General features: G+C 36.7%; 1 protein-coding gene across 1 annotated transcript; it reads left to right on the top strand.

The window, feature by feature from the left end:
* Nucleotides 1-18,080: 18,080 nt before the first annotated feature.
* On the top strand, nt 18,081-20,177 carry LOC126188208 (serine/threonine-protein kinase RIO3). Its single transcript, XM_049929761.1, has one exon. The coding sequence runs from the start codon at nt 18,259-18,261 to the stop codon at nt 19,783-19,785; it is 1,527 nt and encodes a 508-aa protein (XP_049785718.1). The 5' UTR covers nt 18,081-18,258; the 3' UTR covers nt 19,786-20,177.
* Nucleotides 20,178-25,766: the final 5,589 nt, after the last annotated feature.

Below are 25,766 nucleotides of genomic sequence, written 5' to 3'. Positions count from 1 at the left end.
AAGTGATGATGCTTTAAATTTGTTCAGTATGCCCAGATGTGCTGGAGAAGCTGCGTTTGTTGGCTATAGTACCAGTCTGTATATAAAAAAATATAAAATGACTTTATAATGGAGCAACTAAAAATGCACTACAAGTAGTAGCGACAGCATTTCATTTTTGGCAGACATACATTAATACTCAGTTTAATCACAAAGGTAATAATCCTGATATTTTATTTACAAATAAAAGACATTACATAGATATGAACTTGACAGATCTCACCAATGCCCAAGGCAGTTAGATGGCAAAGCTCAAGTGTTACTTCATGCATTTTTCCAACTATGAATAATGATCCAGTAGAAATTCATATTAATCAAGACTAAATGTGGTACTTGGAGATTCAGAGCAATACACTAAAACATCAAATAAATCTATTTGAAGTATTAGTTCATGAGATTGTAATGTAAGCATACTACAACATATCAAATTTATAATCATCTCAAGATAATATTAACGCTATTCAAAATGTCTATGTTAAAATATTTGTACCACCAACTCAACCATCTATACCAAAATGAACACGAGTTGTGTCATCTACATCAATTGAAACAGTTGAATCACTATGTCAAAGGATGTGTATTTATTACTTAATATTTGTCAGCCTGCTTAGTTGAGTCATAACATGCTTGCTTGCCATTTGGCGGGCTTGAGTTCAATTCCTGCTAAGTTGGAGATTTTCTCCACTTGCGGACAGGGTGTTGTGTTGTCCTCACCATCAAATCATCGCCAACATGCAAGTTGTCCAAAGTGGTGTCACCTACAATAAGCTTGCAACTTGGCGGCCGAATTCAATCGGAAGGCGCCTCTCAGCCATCAATGCCACATTATTATTTCATTTTCTACTTATTATTTATGTGTGGAATTTTATATATTTTTTATCGGAAATGGGTATGGATCGTTGATGATAAGATACAAAAATGAATCTTAATAACCGACTAGTTAAAAATTTTACCACAAAATTTACGAACTATAACTGTTGTGTATCAAGGAACAAATGGTAAAGTTGTCAGATTTGTAGACAACATGATCTGTATGATGCATTTACTATATTGCACTTAATCCCAGGGTACCCAAAGCCACTATCTACTAGTGGATTACATCAAATCTATGTATTAAATGTTACCATCAACATATTTTCAGACAGAACATTTTTATTCTTTAATGATTTGTATGCAGAGTTGGATGGGTGTAATATTAAATATAAAGTATGTGGTATTATAAGCAGAGAATTTTCAGGATTACCAATACATGTAAATTCTGCAGTCAGGCACGCTAATTGAATGTTGTACTTTTTCAAAGAGAGTATATTTTATGACTACAATGAATTCACAAAAAAGATAATAGGAGGTGGTACCACTGATTTAACACTATTTGATGTAGATTGCATTAAATCATGTGTATCAATTCCAAAGCTAATAACTGCACTAGAAAGGCTTGAGCATTTTACTGCTATATAAATGGAGTTAGCAGATAAGCTTAAATATATCAGCAAATATGCACCACTAAATAAATTATGAGGTATTGAAGTAGGTGATATATATCACGTTAGACATGTAGGTGTCATAAATACCAAGTGTGTTATAAAATATTTCAATACTCAATAGCGATTTCAAAATTACGGCGCCAGATAAGTGTGCAAAAGTGATAGGATGGGGTGACTGGTTTCAATACTGTATATTAAGGTATGACAGATAAACTGGATGCGTCAGAGTTTCTACAACAATTAATGAAATTAAATAGAGTATTTGGTACATTGAATTATTTAAATATTAGGTACAGTGTACATGAACAAACAGATGTACTTTATGATAGTTATATGAAAAAGTTATTTATCACATATTACATTATATTGAAGAATAAGATAAAGATACTTTTTTCAATTAAAAAAAATCTACTGAGTGTGATGATTAGGAGCATAGTAGTGGTGTGAGAAAGCATATAACTGATTTGTGTTTTGATAATGAGGATGAATATATGAAATTAGAATGTTTTCATGTATAACAAATGGGTGTCCCCCAAAAATGTATTCGAAATGGAACTGTAAAAGATATTGTAGAATTCAGTACTGATAAATTTCTAAAGGATGGGCATAGAAATGTCTGTAATCAATGTGCATGCTATTAAGCAGTGCTAACACACAACACAAGTGTTGCCACAACTAGTGGCATATTGCAGTTGCATGTGTGAACTTTATTACTTAATTACTATATTTGCCAGCTTTATTACTTTATTACTATATTTGCCAGCTTTTGGTAGCGTAACTTAAGAGATGCAACTTTTGCCACTCCACAAAAAGTTCAGTATGATTGTACTCTATTTTGCCACTTTCCTACCACAGCCGCTCCCTGGTGGCAGTATTTCAAAACACAAGCATGTTGTTGCAGTTATCGTGGTGTAATTGCCACTGTATGCCATTTGTTTGATTTTCTGCAGCAGTGTGTGTTTGTTTGTTTGTGTGTGCGTAATATTTGGAAACCAATTACGTATCCCATAGTCTTTAAAAGAGTTTTGAATGAATAAAGAAACTTAATATGTTTACCCTAAAAGGGTTAAAAACTTTGGAACTCGTGGGATGAAGCATTGTATAAATTGTGGTTTATACGCAGGAAAAAGTTCCAGAATGTGATGTGGTAGCTGTTAAACTAAACATTAGTTATTCGAAATGCCTCTGTCAACGAATTTAATAAGATTCTAAAATCTTGGAAGAATGGTGTGAATGCTGATGATATTTACATGCCAGCAATTGCCACTCTCTGATTTATCCCTGTGTGAAATGTATTTTTGGATCCAACACTTAGATTTCATCTTCTTGTGCCTAACTCTTATCACAGCTCTAAGACCATAACTAGCACTACAACATTCATACCCACCCAAATGATTTCAATTGACGCCATATTGAAAGCCGTGCAACTACATAGAACTTGTGGCATCCTGTGCAAACAGTAACTTGCCATAAGCGAGTAACAAGCCATAAGCTTTGGCGCCACATTAGATGCGTGAGTGAACCCGGCTTTATATTAGAGATATTATGATGTCAACAAGGATAAAATATTCGATAAAGTTACATGTGGTTGTGGTATTAGTGTAGCAGTGTGCAAATTCAAATGACATGTAAAATTAAAAATTAATACCTATTTTGTTGCTACTAAAAATATATAATAATTTTTATCTCTATAAATGGAGTTAACTACAATGAATGTTACTGAGCTTAGAGCTTTAGTTAAGAGTTTAAATCTTTGTGGTTACTACAGATTACTTAAAAATGAATTGATACAGTTTATTGAAAATCATTGTCACCTAGATGTATTTAAAGACGAATTTCAGTGATATTAAATTACATTCATAGCTATAAATCTCACTATTAGAGGCTGTTTCAAATTAAAGAAGTCAGGGTTAACTAATTCAATTATGTTACATAAGTTTCCATTTCATAAAGAATTATTTCATCAGACAATATTAAGGCCAAATGACATACCTAATATAAATTACTTTTATAGGTTTGATGATATCTTTGAAGAATCTTAACCACAAAGAAAAGAAAAAGTCATGAGACTAGACTAAATATTTCCATTCATTAATAAACTATTTGAACAAGTAAACGAGGATAAATCATGTGAAAAATATTTATTTGAAATTATAGAAATGAAAACAAGATTTATCGATAAATTTAGAACATGGTCCATTGACCACAAAATTGTCTTGAATGCTGATCATATTAGTAAATACTAAACACTGCACACATCACTATCGTAGCTCAAAATCTTTCCAAAATCTAATGACGACGATTGCGCATGAGCTTAGAACAACCCTGGTGGTGGTGGTGGTGGTGATGGTGGTGGTGTTTGGGGGGAGGGGTATATTTGTGTCTGTGAAGAACAGAGACTTTTCACCAGTCTGTGCAATACGTCAGCATCGCGGAACTCTGCTCAGTTTGCGCGCACTCTTCCATGTTGAAGCTAGTAAGTTCTGTGTTGTTGTCATTTACTTTCGTTTCCTATTGAGTTTATTCTTTCTGTTTGACGTTAACAATGGTGAACCGTGCTGTGGCGGTGTGTGAAATCTACAATCAGAAGACCAAAAGTGTGTTGCCTATCATAAGTTCCCCAAATACCAGAAATATGTGCTCCATGTGGAAGAAGTGATAGTAATTAATATTACAAATGCAACTACCTGTAGCATACATTTTAAAAAAGACGATTATTTATGTGATCTCCAAGACTACTGAGAGAAAAAAACCAGTCTTTAATAGCTGAAAACAATATGTTGAGGACAAAAAACAAATTATTATCTCATGCATTAAGTAGACTGAGGAAGAAGTGTCAATACCTTCAGTGTCCACATCTTGCGAAAGTAATAATAAGGTACAGCAAGTTTTACAAAAAGTATTTACGAATACACAAATTAAATGTACCATGAAGTCCAAGAATAGTACACGTTGGTGCCAGGAAGATGTAAGCAAAGCCTTGCTTCTGGGCACTCTGCCCAGAAAAACTTACATTTATTTGAGGAACGTAATGAATATACCATTACCAGGGTTTCCCACATTAAAGCGATGGATTTCTAACTCTTTTCGCTGTCTTCCTGGCATTTCGACAGATGTGTTCCACTTAATGAGTAAGCAAGCAACAAGCTTAAGCGAAGCAGAGAGGCTGTGTGTTGAGTTTTGATGAAATGGATGTGGACAGTCACATATGCTATGACAAAGAAACCAACACCATATATGGGCCACATAGCCGGGTAGAGGCTGTCAACCCTGGAAGCAGCCTGTGAATTATACATTTGCTACTATAATGAATCGTGATTTGCTGGTCAGTATCATCAATCAGACGCAGAATGTGGGTATCATATCTTATTTGGGAGGTAAAAATGGGGAAGTGTGGAAGGAATTCCCCATCGACTACATAAACACCTGCTTCAGAAACTCTAGCGGTAATTACAATTTATAAAATGTGGAAATTGATGTCTGTGGCGAAGTCTGTTAATTTTCGTGTGTGAAGGCAAGTCTAAAACGTTAATAATGTTTTCCATAGTGCCACACATTACAAATATGTGTCTGCAGAATTTATTAACTATACACAACAAGCCTCACAATGCTAAAAGAAAGCACTGAATATATTTATGTACCATCTGATGATGAGCTGCTTGGTAGCTCGAAACTGGTCGCGGCTTACTGAAGTATATCTATTTAAAAAAGCGACTGGTTATGGTAATTTCTGAAAACCTTTTCATATTACAGTCGCAGTGTTCCACATCCACAATGAATAAAAGAAATGAAACTTGTTTGGGTATTCGCTGATGTACCACATACAGTGAAACTTCTGAGACATCACTTTGTGGATGATGGTTTTTCATTAATCAACGGAAAAACAATAGCAAAACGCGTAATCGAGCAGCTGTTGTTGAAAGATAATGGCGAGTTAAAATTGTGCTCTAAACTTACTGCTCATCGTCTGATAGTTTTCAGAAGGCATCTTTCCTGTCAGCTCTTTTCCAACACTGTGTCAGAGGCAGTTTCTTTCATAATGTCTGAAGAAAGAGATACTGTGGAACTTTTTACGTTGGTAAATGATAGGTATGACGTCATGAATTCGAGGGAATCTGTTGGCAACCGACGAATTTCAAGTACTTTTTAACTGTGTATGGAGACACAAGAGGAAGTTCTGCACAGATTCTACCCCATCTGTGAAAAAATGAGAATAGGAAATCATAAAATTGTACTTCCTTTACAAAAGGGGTTACTCAATTGGGTACTTTCTCTGATTTGAAACATATTGTCCTCAAGGTTCAGCCAAGATTGCTTTGAAAACTTATTTTCCCAGATAAGAGCAGTTAGCAGCGCCTATGATCATCCCTTACCAGTGCAGTTCAAAAACCGTTTGCATATTGTAATCATGAACAAAATTACTGCTGACATTCAGTTATGTAATTCTTTACCTGTCGCAGCAGAAACTGATACAAAGTATCTGATTTCCACATTGTTTACAGGACATATGCCAGGCATTGAGGAAGCGTTGTCGATGATATAAGATGAGCAACAAATGAGAGACATTACACTAGATGATTTAACTGTTTCACCATTAATAGAAGTTTCAGGGTGTTCTCTAGGTCTCCGGCACGTCGCTGGATATTGCTTGGATATGCGCCTCCATAGCTGAATCACTTGGCTATCCTGCTGGCAAGTTATGGAAGTGTCAAAAGAACCTACAAGTTCTGGGAGGATTGAGAAACTCTCTCATGGTGGTTTCATCGTCCCTTCAGAGTAGTGGTTTGAAGTTGTTAAGCGGTTAGACGTGCTATTTTTAAATTTTTATGACAGCAGTCTGTGTAAAGACGCCAATGTGCGTAGAAACCTGACAAGACTTTTAATTGGAGAAGTTTCAGCTATTTAATAAGAGGTCATCACAATGTATTCTAAGACCAGAACTTTTGCCCGAATAAGACACCTCAACATATCAGAAAGTCACAGAGGGCAACAGCAGAAAGCAGTATGCAGCTGGGGAGCTTCTGCGGTTCACTCCAGATCGGATTAAGGTATTTAAATTCTTCTTCAAATTGTTGAAAATGAGGTGATTAATCGTCTCGCTTCTGTATCACCATGTGTAGTTATGTGTCAAACAACTACTTAATATCTGCGCGAGAACCGTGTTATACAATATTTCCGTCTGTGATGCAAAACATTTGTTTACTAAACCTTGTGACTGTTGCGTTTACATATGATTGAAATTTGTATAATGTTTGAAAATGTACTGAAGTATACCAGGTTATGAGTTATATAATTGAAAATATTGAATAATAGAATATACATGTTAAGGGGGCCACAATCGATAGTTTTGTCATTATTAGGAAGACAATACAACGGTTTCATAGTCGTAGTAACATTCAGTCCCTGTATACATAAACTTTTATCGAAACCATGACTGGTCACATAGTCCTTCGGTTTTCGTCAATTAATGTTAGTATGGACGGAATAGCACCTGACGCGAACGTGAGAGTACGCCTCGCGCTGCTGACTCTTCTCGACAGTGACGTCACGCGGAAGCGCGCGATCCCTGCCGTCCCAAGAAGGGTCTCGCGGGCCCCGAGGAATCATGACGTCACATCATGACATGACGTGGTCTCTTACGCTAGCCAATATCGCTGGTAGTTTTCGAAACGCCGATATTCTTTGAACATGACATGCTAATGCCTTGTGGGTGTGTGTGTATAATGGCGGGTTTTGGGATTTGTGTGCGTTAATGCTTGTCAACCACGGAAAAAAAAATTGATAATACGCGCTGCAAAAGCAGATGTTTGCAGAGGAGAAAGAATAGTCTATGTTCCAGGTAATGTACGGTAAGTAACTTCCGTTAGTAATCTTATAATGCTCAAGAAAAGTAAAGTGTATAGTAAATCTACAGAAATTTCATTGTTTGTGCCTATAGTATTCTGATGCATTACGTTACCCAGTAAAGTTTCTTCCGGTGCATCTATGTGGATTATTTATAGTAATGGAGTATTCTCATAACAAATGGCTTCGGTATTTAAGTTGCATCATCGTAACATTTTCCTGATCAAAAATTGGGGACTAGTGCAGCAGGGGATACAACCCGTCGGCTTTGAACAATGACGTCACAAGTCGCCAGAGAGCATGTATTACAGAGATGAAAGAGCTGAGGAGAATGTTGAGAAACAAAGGAATGCGAGAGAGATAAACATTGATCTTGTCAAAACCATAAGTGTTTTTTGACTTTAAAAAAAAAATCTCACGAGATAGAATAAACTGATCCTACTTTATTAAGCAATATCTTGTCAAAAGCCGAGAAGCGATTGTTCTTAATGTTCTAGCTCCCTTCAGTACGTAATAAGTGTTTTTTTGACTGTTAAAAAAAATCTCACGAGATAGAATAAACTGATCCTACTTTATTAAGCAGCTCCCTTCAGTACCTAATAAGTGTTTTTTGGCTTTAAAAAAAATCTCACGAGATAGAATAAACTGATCCTACTTTATTAAGCAATATCTTGTCAAAAGCCGAGAAGCGATTCTTCTTAGTGTTCTAGCTCCCTTCAGTATGTAATAAGAGTTTTTTGGCTTTTTAAAAAAAATCTCACGAGATAGAATAAACTGATCCTACTTCATTAAGCAATCAGTAAAGAAACGATTTTTTGACTTAAAAAAAAATCTCACGAGATAGAATAAACTGATCCTACTTTATTAAGCAGCTCCCTTCAGTACCTAATAAGTGTTTTTTGGCTTTAAAAAAAAAATCTCACGAGATAGAATAAACTGATCCTGCTTTATTAAGCAATATCTTGTCAAAAGCCGAGAAGCGATTCTTCTTAGTGTTCTAGCTCCCTTCAGTACGTAATAAGAGTTTTTTGGCTTTTTTTAAAAAAAACATCTCACGAGATGGAATAAACTGATCCTACTTCATTAAGCAATCAGTAAAATGATGCACCCAATATCAAGCGATCGCTTTTAGATTTACATTCAATTATTTTAATGATAGTGCTTATTAGAACACAGAACTGCTTTATTATCTATGCCTCGAAGTGAAGACATTACGATCTATGACTAAGGAATGACGTCATTGTTCAAAGCCGACGGGTTGTATCCCCTGCTGCACTAGACCCAAAAATTGTGTAGTAACTGTATTCTAACGTCAGTAACCTGCACATTTGAAAACTTTTGAATGTTCAAAATTACATCATTCATCATAGTCAGTATTTTTTTTACAGTTAAATAGGTATGAATTGCAGTGACTGAATCCAGATTTGTGAGTGATATAATCTGTTTTTGTAATGGATGTTTCAGTTTCTGAAGTGAAAATCCAAAGAAGAGAAGACAGCGAGAAGTAGTTTTTTTGTCCTTTTCATGGTTTATAGGCCTACTGGGGAAACTCGCCATGTAAAAAAACGAGTAACGCATCAAGCTTGGTACCTCTATGGTGATGTGGAAATCCGAGCATTGTTAATAAAGAAATTAATTCTGTGTGTGTGTGTGTGTGTGTGTGTCTTTCTTTTGATTCCTTTATCATGTTAGTAGACCAAATTTAATTAAAATACCCAGGAGATTATTTCAACATAAATTGGACTATATGCATAGCTGTTTCTAATGACTTTACTACTTCTCAGAGGCAAAGTATGAATATTTACCATCTGGCATGTATATTCACTAGTCATTTATGGCAAAAGAAATCACTGACTGAAAGCATAATTTGCTTGGTAGACATAATTGTAAATAGCCTTTTTAGTTATAATTTTACGTTTTTAGATTATAGTACTACCAGAGAGATTGTCTTCTGCATTTCTTGATGCTGACATGATTAGTAATGGATGTATCACCAACAGGTCAGGCATACAGCAATAAGTGTCCTGCTCTGCTGTGTGCAGCATGGTAGTCAATGTGTTAAGCAGGCATTAGGAACTTTGAGTGTGAAGTATATGCATCTGTGCATTCGTGGCTAAAAAGAACAGCTAGAATGCTAATTACTGTTTCAGGAATTATCCTTTGCACAGTTAAATATGTATCTAAAAATGAATTCATGAATAACTGTAGTCATTTAATCGTTTGGTTTTGTAAGACATTTAAATAAAAATACTGCAGACCCAAAAATAGTCTGGAAATGGCAAGGAATATCAAATATAAGTAAATATTTTTCCTCAGTAAGATTAAAGTGTAAAATTGCTGATACCTGGTTGTTACCATATCACTACTGTGACAACCGGCACCTTCGTGCCAGCCAACGGGTTAATACACAAAACAGGGCAGTGCAAGACTTGGTCCTTAATTCTCATTGGTTGAAGCAACTAAAATCAAATTTCTGAGGTGTGCTGGAACTGTGTTATTGGTATATTCCCCAGTATGATTTAAAATTTTTGCATTGAAATGGCACTGACAGTGTGTAATATATTTTTCAACTGAGAATAGATACTAAAAAATTTATGTGGGAATATATTTCAAGAAACCCTTTCATACCAAACCTGACAATTATATTGACACACAAGTAAACTCACCTGAATGGCACACTGGGTTACACAAGCATTAGCTGTAGGTGTAGAATAGGTAATTTACACAGAAAACTTTTCATACAAATTTTATTGTAAAGCACACTAAAGGTAAGGGAAAGGTGTGATGCCTAGATGAGATAAACTTGGACACGCAAGAACTGGTTTTGCTCAGATATATGGAAAATTAACTGTAGTATTATATGACATACAACACATCTGAGGTGCAAATTTATGGAGAGGAGAGATTGCATTGAACCTGTTGTGTATGGTGCACATTTTGTTGCAGTGCTGGGATGATGTCATCCAGATTTCAAAATTAGTGGTCTAGTAATGAAACTCTCATCAGTTTTAATATTTAAAAATAAACATGCCTGAAAAAGGAAGCTGAATTAGGACTTTCAATTAAATTGCAAAAATGTTCTTGTTTTGCACATTCACTGCAGATGACACTTAAAAGCACGGTGTTAGTAGCTCTTATTGACCTGTGTGTCAACCACAGTGAACATGTTGAAGGTTTTAAAGTAACAAAGTAGATGTTGACATTCAGGTATTAATGGATGACAGCAGCAAACAGCAATGAAATAATGTGAATTACTTAAACCAGCAATTAAACAAGTCTACATAGCTTTGAACACAGTCAAAAAATGGTTGGTTCAAATGGCTCTGAGCACTATGGGATTTAACTTCTGAGGTCATCAGTCCCCTAGAACTTAGAACTACGTAAACCTAACTAACCTAAGGACATTACACACATCCATGCCCAAGGCGGGATTGGAACCTGCGACCGTAGTGGTCGCTTGGTTCCAGACTGTAGTGCCTAGAACCGCTCGGACACCCCGGCCGGCGAACACAGTCATTTCAAACTTGTTATTCACTGCATATTTGTATGCTATATCTAATACAGCAACCTTTTATTTTCTCATCTTTGATCTGGGACACGTGTCACATCTTACTTGTTTTCCTAGAGCAACTCTAGGTTTACAAGATCCAGATTTCAGAATTCTGGTAATTGCTAGTCCTACCTCATGCTGAAAGTGTGGGTTGATAGCTGTCTCTTCAGATGATCTCATCAACTGCCATTTCAGAAACTTGAAGCAAAAATGTGATTATTCAATTTTCTATCACTAATGATAGCTATATTCATGATGGTATAGAACAGTGCAGGGACATCTTCTGGAACACCTGCTGGGTAGACTAAACTGTGCACTTCACATCCAGTGCATCAATTTCTTCATAAGTAGTATCATAGTACACTACTATCTCAGACTTGATTGTTGCGATGCTCAACAGCATTATGCCTCGAAGACACTAAACTAACAGCCTTCTTAAGGTTTTGAATGAAGGATATAAGAAGTAATATATCCAAAAACAATTAAGTTTTACATTTTGCTGTCAGGAACTCTTTTGGAATCTTTCCTTTTATTATTATTTTGTACATGTGTGGCCTTTTTGTTTTCTCTTCCCAGCCTGACAAGCACATCTGACTTGCTTAATGGGGATATTTATGGTAACAAAAAATAAATAAATATGTGGATACGATGCAACCTGCAAACCAAGATCATCCTCCAAAACTTTACGAGCCTAGGAAGTAAGCACAATGATTTGAACATAATAGCATGTTTTAATAAACCAGATGTTTCAGTTATTACTGAGCACTGGTATACCAAGAAAGAACCTTATTATGCACCAATTAACAAAAAATTTCTGCTCGTCTTTCAGTAGGGATATCAAACCTTATGGTGATGTTGCAAAAAAAGTGCCAATAATTGGTGCTCAATTCCTTACGTGTTGAAGGTGTTACTGAACTTTCTGCGATGAGCTACAGATGGGAAAGCTAATCTCTATCAATTGCTTGTAGAGAGAGAGAGTAAATACTCTGGGAAAACGGCTGGGTAATAATGCTGATAATTGTTCACAGTTTAATAAAACCTTATCTAACACAAATCAGTTTTCACTCTTAAGAATGGCGAGTGGCACACGCAGATCTAACATTACTGATATGTAATACAGGGTACCCAGGACTTAGTACTGGGATACTTTCTTTTGTCGATTTATGTAAATGACAAAATACTGCTCCCCAAATTCAAGGATAGTTCTGTATGCTGATGCTACATCCATTGCATGCAAGTGTAAAGGTCATGAGCAACTACAAAAACTGTGAAACTGTATTACAAATGAAATAATTCAGTATTTCTATGAAAGTCATCTCATTGTCAGCACAAGATAGCAGCAGTAATGGATTTTCACCCCACAAGACAGATTTTGAAATTCAGTTGTGCACTGGAACTGATATTGTCATCAAAGAAAACTACTGCTTGGTTACAGTTAAACTTTCTATATTTAACATGTTATAACATGGAAACTAATTACTGTACAAGAACACAACTTGGTAGAATTAATGTCAAGGACATGAGGAAGAGAAATAATGCAGAATCAATTCAATTGAAACACTTTTAATGTGCTGCTACAGTACACCACACCAGTACCATTACTGGTGACGGTGATGGAGGCTGCTATGAAAAGCTTGCGCTTTTATTCGAATCTGATGTGGCAAGTTAACAAAACTTTTTATCCATGTGAGTAAAATTATTGTGTAAAATTGATAGCGCAGATTCTTACAGAAATCTTTTCAGGGCCCTTCGGAGTCTTTCACTTACATGTCAACATATTTACTCCCTAATAGTATTTGTTGTTCATAATAGGGGTAATTTTACTCTGTTCAGTGAAATGAACTTGCAAAATACTGGAAGTAAAAACAATGTCCATGTAGACTATGCATCCCTGCCTACGATTCAGAATGGAATTTCACATTCTGATTGAAAGTCTTTAACAGGTTGCCGCTAGACGTCAGGCAGAAAACTGAAAATCCTAAGGTATTAAAAAAATTACAAAGTAAAAAATATATTTTATTAGCTTCTCCTTCTATAATTATAATTAAACATAATGTTTCGACTCACAAATGCATATGCTAGTTAATGTTAACACCAAGGCTCAAATTAACAGGATTTTAATGTTACCGTTATTTGTAAAGCTGACAGTACTCATTGTAAAATTATGAAATGATTTGTACAAAGTATGAGTGAAAAACAGCACTTGAATTAAAAAAAAAAAAAAACATTTCTTGCTTTCAGCATTGTTACTTCCTTCCTCTGGGAAGATGAATACAGTTTGTGACTGGAAATGAGGGGAAGATCACTTACACCACCCATATAGAACAATTATGTGACACAGTCATGAGTACTGCTCCAATGTTTGAGATCCAGTTCAGATTTAAGCAACACAATGAAGCAACTCAGAGTCTGGATGCTTTATAGGTTAACAGTAGTTTCAAACTATGTGCGAGTATAATGAAGATGCTTGGCAAACTCATGCGAGAATCCCTGGAGGGAAAATAATGTGTTTTTTTTGTACAACACTATTGAGAAAATTTAGAAGGCATGAGAAATCTGGGCTCGGATGGTAGATAGCCTTTCTTCCCTCTCTCTGTTTGCGAGTGGAACAGGAAAGAAAATGATTAGTTGTGGTACAAGGTACCCTCCACCAGGTACCATTTGGTTGCTTGTGTAGTATGTATGTACATCAAAATACAGAAGAAAATTGTGACTGCCTACTACATTAAGAAGTAATAGTTGAACTGACCTAAGCTTTGTGATTTACTTCAAATGTTTTGCCCCACTGATACCGGTACACTCTGACAATCAGTGACTTGCATCTATAGCAGTCTTACAATTTGGAGATGTCAGTAGGCTTACTGCTTCGATCTATTAATATTCCCTCATTGAGCTCTTTTTATCTTAAGATCACATAAACTGGATTTTTGAGAAACTACATACAGGGAGATGTGATTGGCATATAGCTATTTGTTTACAGAAAAACAGCGATCAAAATTTAAGCATATCGGTAACACACACTGGGAAAGAGCTCATATCTGGGCTAGAACACTATACTGGATTTCGCCCCCTTTTCCCTAGAAACCTTGGCTGGCGTAATAACTTTGTTTGTAGCATAGTCTGAGGTCTACAGTAGGTTGAAAAGCGATAATTTCGTCGACAGTTGTGGAACACAGCGAATGAGAAATAACGGTTGTGACAACAGACAGACGTGTGGCTTTGCCTAATATTTGTTTGCGGCGTATTTAAATGCACTTTCCCACATTTAATACATTTCTCATAATAAAAAAATAAAACTACTGGGTCATCCCCAAAATACATAAATTAGAAAACGAACAATCATCCGACGTGTTTTGATGCATATTACTTATAGATATCGTACACAAACTGGAAAAATGCAATGGGCGTTCCACTACGTATCCTTTACCATATTTGATTTGTTTTTCCGCATTTGCTACTGCTGGTATGGGTTCAAAGACAAATTCGTGCTGCAAACGTCTCAGTGGTAGTTAGTCTACATTAGTAAGTTGCAGTTAATGTTTTAAAAACATTTAGACACACTGTCCTCAATGCGTAATATGTGTTATGCTATAAATCACTCTGCCTTTCGACCAATAATTTGTAATCAGTTGGCTTCAATCAATCACGTAAGACTCTAATATGTAACTTTGACTACGCTGCGGATTATTATGTCACCATAATCCAGATTATTCGCATTCAAACCTTCTTTCTACATTTAATTCTGTTAACGGAAGATTCATTCAAATTTCAAACAATCTGGATTGATCTTACGTTCCAAAACAACAACTGAAGGCAGGTCTGTATAAACTAGTGATGGGGAGCTCGTTAATGAGTCGTTCAAATGAACGCTTCACTCCAGTGAAGTGTGAACTAACCACTCAATTTCAATGAACTGGTACTTCAAACTCTTCACAGATAACACACTCCACACTTTCTTCTAGTTCACTCACTCTCTTCCCCTCTCCATCATCCCATTACATCGGCGCTACGTCACTCATTCTCCCTACACTTCAGTCTCCCCTCTACTGCCTGTCGACGAATCGCGCGGCGTTTGTGGGAAACGATAGGTTTAGGAGGGGTTGGCGCGGTGAGGGGCGAGGGGAAGGCAGCGTCAGCTGCTTCCTGCAGTGCTGACATCATTATCCGTGACTATTTGTGCAGTTCAGTTATACTTTGCGTCTACCGGTAGCCTACCGTTGGCAGCGCTTTCGGACAAATTAATATTACAGATGCAAACGAAGAGGCTGGCTGTGTGAGCACGCACAGCCAACATGAAAATAAAAGTTTTGTTTATAACACTGAAAGAGGGATTTTACCTGAAATCGTACCAATGACTACAGGTGACAGTTTACGTTTTGAATCTGGAGGGTTATATTATTATCAACAAAAATAAAATCTACAGTAAAATTTCTGAATAATTACTTAACGTAGATATATAGACTTTGTCACAGTGCTGAACATACTCACTCTATTTTGGATTAAATTTTAAAAGTAACATGAAATGGGACTGCATTTTGTTGGTAGCCCTAGTTTTCAGTCCATGAATACAACAAATAATGCTTCACTTGGCAGATAAAGACTTTTTTGGGCGCTTCATGAGAAAATGTCGAGCAAGATTAAATGTAATACCTTCTTTATATGTGACAGGCTTCTCTGTTTATTATTCCTTTGTCCCCTTCGACCATGCTCTATTTAAGTTAGCTCAGACGCTGTAAGAGCGTAAAACTTTGCGTGCACGTTACTGCATAGTTGGCCATCTGTTGGTAAAATTATGAAGTATTACGAAGCTTTATTGCACGAGCGAGGCGAAGCGAGCGTAGCCGCGGCTGAGCGGCGAACTGGGCAACTTCGCCAGGCTTCCGTACTTCATGAATGAACTACTTCATTTGAACGCTTCACGGCAAAGAGTGAAATGAATGAAGTAGTTCACGGGAATGAACGAGTTCGACCCATCTCTAGTATAAACGCTGTTTTGACGTCACTTACGTCAACAGAGTTGTTAACAGGTCTAGTCACCAGGCAGCGCTGTCACGCTTTCAGCCTTACTGATGACGTCATGAAGCGATTCCTCGGGGCCCGCGAGACGCACGTGCCGTCCCAACCTTCTATACATAGGAACCTTGAGAGCAGTGGTGTTTTTATGGATCAAGATGGCTACAAAATACACATTGAATTTCATGGCTTCACGACTGTGGCGTTAGACTCTCTCCTTTCGTTTTATACTTCCATGGGAGTGACAGTATGTTCCTTGTTTTCGAATCGATTAGATGGTGCTTTTTCGCTGTGTTCTATTTGATTATAATAAAGTATTATTTCCTTTCCGTACAGTGTTGTACACATTCTGCACCATACGAATCTATAGCCTCTAACACTCATGTCCATCAGTCATAAGCAACTGATCAAATTGTTCGGAAATTACGAGCGATCAGTTTGTGAATTGCTTGCACATGTGCGATCTACGGACGATTCACATGAACTTTGTTTGTGGTTGATATCTGTTAGTTATCTAGGCAGAAGGTGATGGCACAGTCTAACTAACATAACAGTCGCGACACTTCGCCTCGATTTTGTTGCCTTCAGCGCCAGCAGCGCTCCAAGCGGCCGGTAGGTTGAACTGTGAGATCGGCGCGATCGTGAAAGCGAATAGTGATTGTTTATTTTCATTTATACAATGGTTTTTACCATCGGGAGCGTTTGTAGCGCAATAAATTGCAGCAGCAATAGGAAGAAGACACCACAGCTGTCTTTTTTTAGGTTTCCTAAGGATCCTGAGAGCTATATACCATCATGTTACTAAACTGTATCGTCAGAATTCACTTGCAAATGTATGTGTATAAATGATGAATGTTTCGTTTTAGGAGCAAAAAATGGCTAGTTAATAGCAGACGAGAAGACCTTATGAAGAAAGACCCGGTTTACCTGTATAATAATATTAGGTTTTGTTCGCTACACTTCGAACAAAACCAGTTCATGAACGCAGACAATAACAAACTCGTGTGGAATGCAGTACCCACACTGTTTGACATTCCAAATAAGCCATCTCAACTGACGATGAAGAGGAAACTGCCACAAAGATTCGACAGTCAATCTAAAGCTGTAAAACAGTCCTATGACACAGAAGCAGCCAGTTCAACTCTCCATGTATTAGTGCCAGATTCGTGAGAATCGTCAACACAGACCTGCTTTGACGATGAAGTGTTTAGATTAAGTGCAGCTGTTCGTGTCTTACAAAAGCGTGTCAAGTGTCAGAATGTGCAGATCGCTAGACTTCGAGCGAAACTATTATGAGACAAGGAAAGTGCCTATAGACAGATTGTTTGAAAATTATTGAAATGTTTGGTTTTTCGTGAAATGTAATGTAATCAGCTCCTTATAATGTTTGCAGCATATTTCTCCCACTACTTGTCAGTTGTTTGTCCCACTTAGAATAATATAAAGATGAAGATCGTACTTGTGGCAACAGGCGACAATGACAAACACAGTAGGCCTACAGAACGATAAACGAGCTGTCCATCGCTTTTGCATGTAGAGTACATGTCTGTGCTTCTTACATGTGAATCTGTGTGTTTATATTCTTTTGATATCAACGTGGTAAGCTGCAATTCTGTCCAATGTCACAAGTGTTTCTTCACGAATGTGTTGTAGCTTGCCACTCTATTAATGGTTTTTGTCCATACTTGCGCTTATTTTAGAATCATTTTTAGAAACATATATGCCTTATGATACTACACAAACTCTTGGAGGCAAGAAACTAACTCGAATAATTCGGAAATTACGTAGGAAATGGATGCAAAACAAACATTATGCCTACGACACGTCTGACGTTCACCTTACCTGCCGTTTGAAGCGCCAGTGTCGCTCCATCTGTCAAACGGCAACAACTTTTACAGCATTGAGTGTCGCGACTGTTATGTTAGACTGTGGTGATGGTATGAAAATGAAAACACTAATTTGAGGAAAAAAGTTTATGTTCTTTTTCTTCGTCTGCGCCAGTTTCCCTAAAAACACTTAATTAGACTTTAAATTTGAAGCTGGTGACAGATTCTTGCAACAGTTTATCTGCGTGCTGTGACTTCTGTCCACGATTTTATTTGCTCCTTGACAATTCGATCTTTGATATTTCGTGTTTACGTCTTTTGTTAGTTCAAAGATATCGTGCAGTTGGGAACTGACCCTCTGTGGGGTCAGGAGGGCTGTGTGGGACAGGTTGTGAAATAAATAACAATAATCATTTGTTTAGTTTTTGAGAGGTTTTAATTCAGGCGAGAATATTCGAAAAATTGTTTTGGTTACGTGCACAGTGCTAAAAACACAGCAGCAATGGAGACAGCGCCATCGAAAGTAAGTTGTGCAACATCCCCGTGGGGCAAATTGAGTCAACCAGCTGAAACAGTTTCTTTTGCGGATATTATGTCTGAACAGTTAGCGAGGGATTTACAGCTGAAAGAAGAGGAAACCATCTATAACGATACATCATCACAACCTACATCTGCAACGCCAGAACTGATCGCAAATTCTCCTGATTGTGATAGTGATCGCGTGATTGCGCAAATGTTACAAGTGCAGTTCGATGAAGAATATGACAAAATGTTAAGAAGAACGGAAAATAAGTTCAATGGTGCTTCAAAAGTGTCAGTGTCCTTTTCAAATTATAGAATAATACCTGATAATCTTGCCCAAGATAGTGATTCGGATGATTATGACATCGATGATAAACACAGGGTATGGGACAGTTTTGTGAAATCAGACAAAGCCTTTAAAGAAATGCCTAAGTGCGGCTATAAGAAGCAAGGCACGGAAATGGTTACAAAGCACGACATAGAAATGTCAAGTCGCAGAAATGCGTCCCGAGTAATGGACTTCCCACCAGAATTTCACACTGGTGACGGCGGGGGATTTGATATGCAACTTTCAAACAAGGTGTTTAACAGTTTAAAAGTCTACTCACGTAATGAACAGGCAAGGCGGAATAGACTCACCGATAAGTGTGACCAGGCAACGGCAGAGTTGGGTGTGGACCCGAAAACACGATTACTTTTGTACAAGTTAGTGAATCAGGAAATTTTGGAGAGAGTGAATGGGACTTTGAGCACGGGGAAAGAAGCTGTGGTTTTGCATGCCGATGGAGGATCAAACACTGAGTGTGTGGCACCGAAGGAGTGTGCCGTTAAAGTATTTAAAACCACTTTGAGTGAGTTCAAAACTCGTGACAAGTACATACAGGATGACTTCCGTTTCAAAGATCGCTTTTCAAAACAGAATCCTCGGAAAATTATCCACTTGTGGGCAGAGAAAGAAATGCATAACTTAATTCGCATGCAGAAGGCAGGTATTTTGTGTCCAGAAGTTGTAATTTTGAAGAAGCACATTTTAGTGATGTCGTTCATCGGAGAAAATCATATGCCAGCACCGAAATTGAAAGAAGCAAATTTAAAGTGTGCCGAGTTGAGTCTTGCATACGAGGATTGTTTGTCGACTATGAAAAAGTTATATAATGATGCCCATCTTGTACATGCTGATCTATCAGAGTACAATATCCTGTGGCGTCAAGGGAAATGTTGGTTTATTGACGTCAGCCAGGCTGTGGAAAGAAATCATCCTCGGGCATTAGAATTTCTCTTCAGGGACTGTACCAATATATCAAATTTTTTTACTAAGAAGGGATTGTCTGATGTCGCTTCCCCAGAAGAAATATTCAAGGAAGTTTGTGGAACAGCTGTCTCAGAAGATGGACCAATGTCAATGGATAAAGCCCAAGATTTCGAGAGAAATGAGGAGTTATTAACTTTTGATCAGGCGGAGAAAGTATATTCATTTGATTACTGTTGGGAAAAATCAAAGCCTTAGAAAATGTGAGGTAACTGGGCAGAAGTGCAATATTTATGGAGCTGTTTTTTAAGATGACTCTGGGAATATATGTCATTGGTCAAAACCATATGTAAAAAGCAGAATTCCACATTATGCATTTTGTAACTTTTCAGTTTATGGAAAGTCTCATGAAAGAACATACACAAATTGACCATTTCTATTTTTTCCTAAATTTATATTTATGTTAAGAATATCAGGGAACTTTTAATTTTTCTGTTAATTACATCCTACTCAATTCTTTATGCCAAACACATTTGCTTGATCATTTCAAGTTCCTTAAATGTTCTATCTCACAAAAGACTTGGAAAAGGATGTTGTGTGTACAGATGTCTAAGAACTTGTAAAATAAATAAAAAGTATTATTTCTTTTTTGTCTGGTCTTCCTTCTATAACTTTTGTCCTTCTACAATGAGTGTCATAGCAACAAAAATGGAAATTGATGTTCTAGCTGACCTTCACTTGAACAAATATTATGTACTAATTTAACAGTTAAGGGAATTTTTTTAAAATAAAGAAGCTATGGAAGATGCATGGTTATATTTTAACATATTTCTTGACTGGCATTAGATGTTGCTTAAATTTAATGCTAACACACTTGCTGCAGGTTCTGCAGCAATTTGTTCTTAGCTCTTCTGCCTTTGTATTTGTACTTTTCCTGGAACGACGTGCTATACGTCCCCTTTCCTGCAAAAGCTGCTGGGACTGGATGTAAGGAATTCTGCATGTGTTCACAAATTCATATTTAGCCACAGTGATGTTTAAAATATGTTATGTTGGTTGTGTTTAGCTTTCTGAAATTATGTTGTGTAACACTGTAACCCAAAGTCAAAATTATTCCATGTAACTTGTAACGTTAACCCAAGCTCTGCTGAAAAGTGTTATTTGTTGAATACTGTTCATTTAACAGCAGCTTAAGGTGTTACACGATACATTTCTAAAATGTTCAACACAAATTGAACAACACATGGGGAGGCCTACACATTCAGTATTTCGTTTTCCTTTCAGAGACAAAATTTAAATTATTTTAACGAGTATTTATACTTTGGACACTGCATTATGTATAACAAACTTCATAAACTTGACAATTGTTTATGTGATATTCACAGAAACTTTAAAAATAATGATGGTAGGGCCTAATAATAATAATAATAATAATTTGTTGTATGTTGTATTAGCTACTGTCAAGGTTCATATGGACAGAATAGGGTAATCTGCCAGTTATGTTGTGTAGAAAATATAAAGTTTCATGCAGGTTGTGGATTGTCTTCAACTTGGTGTTACTACCTGCCAATGCAGACTGAGGTGTGCTTTTAATTGTGAATGTATGCCAATTCTTTCAGTTTAAGAGGTCTTGATCTGTGGAATTAAATCGTAAAAAGTGGTGGATGGAATGCATATTATAGCATTAGTGTTCTTTACTTCACTTGCAAAAATTTGTTTTGCATTAATAAGAAAATGAAAATGTTGCTTTGACAGATTGCTAGAAATAGGCTTAAAAATAACTATCCATCATAGACATTGAATTATCTTGGTTTTATAGGTATTTTCATGTATTTTAAATTGAGAGAATGGTCAGAAATATTTCTGATTTCTGTGGTTGGCTATAAGTAGGGGAAGGGGGAAGTCAGACAAGCATGTCATCTCTGATTGTTCAATTGACTGAACATCAGCTGTAAAAAAATAAAAACAGCTTAAGGTGAGAACCCAGTCTACATTTGAATGCACAATTTTAATTTGGAATATAGCTAAATAAACAGGTTAACATTCACCATAGCATTGTTCTGTTCTTGTGAGTACAGTCAAATATTATTATATTTTCTTCAATATCACATACTATTTGAATCTGCCCTAAAGTGGAAAATGTAGGGATAAAGGACAAGATTATTTTTCAGAATTATTCTTTTTTTTTTTTCCTGATATTACCCTTACACTTATTAAAAAGTTAACCTGTTATCAGTTATGATTTTTATTTGGACATTTTTAGTTTTTGTTGATGACACTTTTTCACCCTACATCCTACATTTTACACTTACTGCTGTTCTGTAAAAAAAAAGCTTTTCTCTTTCATTCTAACATTATGTAGAGGCAAGTCAGAGTTGAGAAAAATCTCTGGCCTTCGAACACTACTGCGGAGCCATTAGCATTGCATTGTGTAAGGAATTGCAATCGCTTTGATGTGGTCAAATGGTTTGTCATCACTGCTAAATGATGGTACAGTTTAACACTCATCTATTTTTACAGAAAAAAATTAACTGTCTGTAGTTAACATCTGAAATTCATGTGCCAGTATAAAGTAATATAATCTTCTGTGCTACTTTTCACACGTTTACTGTATACATTATTGTGTAGTAAAGGAATGTTAACAAACTAATTTTAACTAAAATTACTACTATAAGTTTAGGTGAGAAGACAACTACAGGATCCTTGTGGGCTCTTTGGCTATTCCATAAAGGACTCCTTTCATTTATTCATGTGACTCATGGTCTAATTTATATCATGTTGGCAGCTCGCATGCCAATTGCATTAAATATAATTGTGTAGAGTAGATGACTGGTGGATGTGTGGAGTGTAATTTTATGTTTTTTACTGGCAGTAAGAGAGAGAGGGTGAAATGCAGTGTCAGCATATAGGCACTGCTGAACTTAGCATTCCAAGTAGATGGACAGATCTGCCTTCAATAGTGTTGCATATCATTACTCCATAGGACACTGCAAGGTGGTTTGAAATGTAAATCATGACATTAACACAGAGTCTTATGATCAAGGATACACCAGAACCTCTCTCTTGCTCGCCAGCTAAATACTGATGAAAATTTGTTGTTATGGTCTTCAGTCCGATTACTGGTTTGATACAACTCTCTGCACTACTATACCCTGTGCAAGCCTGTTCATCTTTGAATAACTGCTGGAACTTACATCCTTTTGAAACTGCTTCTGTATTCATCTCTTGGTATCCCTTTACAATTTTTAGCCCCCACACGTCCCTCCAATACTAAATTGGTGATCCCTTGATGTCTCAAAACATGTCCTATCAGTTGAGCTCTTCTTTTAGCATTCTTCTGTAGACCAAAGATTAAAAGCTTGTATTCTCTTGTCTGAACTTTTAATCATCCACATTTCATGCCCAGATACAAGGCTACACTCCAGACAAATGCCTCCGGAAAGACTTTCTAACATTTAATCTATACTCAGTATTAACAAATTTCTGTTCTTGAGAAACACTTTTCTTGCCATTGCCAGTCTACATTTTATATCCTCTCTACTTCAGCCATCACCAGTTATTTTGCTGCCCAAGTAGCAAAGCTCATCTACTACTTTTAATGTCATGTATCGTGGTGTAATTCTACTACATTCCATTATCTTGTTTTGCTTTTGTTAATGTTCATCTTATACCCTCCTTTCAAGCCACTGACCATTCCGTTCAACTGTTTTTCCAAGTCCTATGCTACCTCTGACAGAATTACAATGCCTTTGGCAAACCTTAGAGGTTTTGTCTCTTCTCTCTGTACTTCAGTTCTTTCTCCAGATTTTTCTTTGATTTCCTTTACTGCTTGCTCACTGTACAGATTGAATAATGTCAGAGGTAGTCTACAATAATGTCTCTCTCTCTTCTCAACCAGTGCACCTTGACTTTCAGCCTACAACTGCTGTCTGGTTTTTGTATGAGCTGTATTTTACCCTTCCTGAAATTTCTTATGTCACAAGAATTCAAATCAGTTATCTTTCATTGGGTGAAGTGCCACTGCGCTTGTTATACCTTATTATTCCCAGCTTTGTTTAGGTAGGTGTATTGGTAATACAATTAATGAGCACAAAAAGAACCTGCAACATTGTCCTGTCTCTTGACAACTATACTTGATAACTAATTGCTTACAAAGTAAATATTATATTTAATTCTGTATATTCATGTGCACTTCATTCCACTTTGTAGATCTATATAAAGTGCTTGCTTATTTATGGAGTTGCCTTGGTCGTACCTTCTATACTGTACTGTAATTGCCTGTTATATAGGGTGACACTAAAAGATTCAATCAAACAACTTGTAAAGTTCCCATGACACATTATGCTCTGACTAGAGTTGATTGAGATGCAGTGCTGTAAGAGTATCAAAGTTTGTCCTGCCAATAGTCAGTATCTGCTCAATGTCATACACCAAATGACTACATGATTGTTTAACAAAAATGAATACTCTCTTTCTTTGACTGGAATACTATCTTTCAAATTCTAAAGGTGGCAAGCGTAAAATACAGGGAGCGAAGGCTATTTACAATTTGTACAGAAACCAGATGGCAGTTATAAGAGTCGAGGGGCATGAAATGGAAGCAGTGGTTGGGAAGGGAGTCAGACAGGGTTGTAGCCTCTCCCCAATGTTATTCAATCTGTATATTGAGCAAGCAGTAAAGGAAACAAAAGAAAAATTTGGAGTAGGTATTAAAATCCATGGAGAAGAAATAAAAACTTTGAGGTTCGCCGATGACATTGTAATTCTGTCAGACACAGCAAAGAACTTGGAAGAGCAGTTGAACGGAATGGACAGTGTCTTGAAAGGAGGGTATAAGATGAACATCAACAAAAGCAAAACGAGGGTAATGGAATGTAGTCGAATTAAGTCGGGTGATGCTGAGGGAGTTAGATTAGGAAATGAGACACTTAAAGTAGTAAAAGAGTTTTCCTATTTGGGGAGCAAAATAACTGATGATGGTCGAAGTAGAGAAGATATAAAATGTAGACTGGCAATGGCAAGGAAAGCGTTTCTGAAGAAGAGAAATTTGTTAACATCGAGTATAGATTTAAGTGTCAGGAAGTCGTTTCTGAAAGTATTCGTATGGAGTGTAGCCATGTATGGAAGTGAAACATGGATGATAAATAGTTTGGATGGAAGAGAATAGAAGCTTTCGATATGTGGTGCTACAGAAGAATGCTGAAGATTAGATGGGTAGATCACATAACTAATGAGGAGGTATTGAATAGAATTGGGGAGAAGAGGAGTTTGTGGCACAACTTGATGAGAAGAAGGGACCGGTTGGTAGGACATGTTCTGAGGCATCAAGGGATCACAAATTTAGCATTGGAGGGCAGTGTGAAGGGTAAAAATCGCAGAGGGAGACCAAGAGATGAATACACTAAGCAGATTCAGAAGGATGTAGGTTGCAGTAGGTACTGGGAGATGAGGAAACTTGGACAGGATAGGATAGCCTGGAGAGCTGCATCAAACCAGTCTCAGGACTGAGGACAACAACAACAACAAGTATATGTAGTGGCTTTTATGTCTTATAATGAAAAGATAGGCCTGCCCATTGTGGTTAAGTTTGAAATTTGTGATGAACTGTGATTTACACAGTCCTATAGCTTCCTTATGTGAGCTACAGACTGTGGTTTTGTATGTTGACAAAATGCTTTTAATAAGTTTCACACAGATGCAAATTGAGACACTAAGCCGTTCCTATACAGTACATGATTTTGTTTCTAGAACTGATGAGCCACTGTGATGAATAATGTACATAGTTATATAAGAGTTCATTCTTAGTAGGCTATATATGTAGCTATTTTCTGTAAATAATCACAAAATATGTTAATAAACATGAAATTTCGAGCAGTAGATAAAATGCAGCTGAGTAACGTAACAGGAAGATAGGCAGCCATTTTCTGGTTGTAGCTTTTCTGTATATTTGGTTATCTACAGCAGTTCTAAGAATTATATAACAACAAATGAATAAATTACAGTAATAATACACCTCATAAGGATGATTTATGTATGTAATAAACATATGTAGCATGTGAGTGAGTTACTCAAAGAACCATATTGAATCCACAATGATGCAGACTCAGTTCATGTCTACTGGAAGTCTGGATACACTCCCATTGTATTGCATGCTGCACCTACAGCACTTTTTGAGGATAATAGCTAAATGTATGTTTTTAGCTATTTCATTATTGGCATAGTTTGGTTACTGTCATTAT

The sequence above is a fragment of the Schistocerca cancellata genome, chromosome 1, assembly GCF_023864275.1.
Source record: "Schistocerca cancellata isolate TAMUIC-IGC-003103 chromosome 1, iqSchCanc2.1, whole genome shotgun sequence".
In the NCBI taxonomy this organism is placed as follows: domain Eukaryota; kingdom Metazoa; phylum Arthropoda; class Insecta; order Orthoptera; family Acrididae; genus Schistocerca; species Schistocerca cancellata.
The sequence above is the reverse complement of the archived record's forward strand: the minus strand, read 5'-3'. Positions and strand labels throughout refer to the sequence as shown.

Excerpts from the sequence above, each read along its gene's own strand:
- LOC126188208 (XM_049929761.1), top strand. The coding sequence starts at position 18,259 with ATGGAGACAGCGCCATCGAAAGTAAGTTGTGCAACATCCCCGTGGGGC.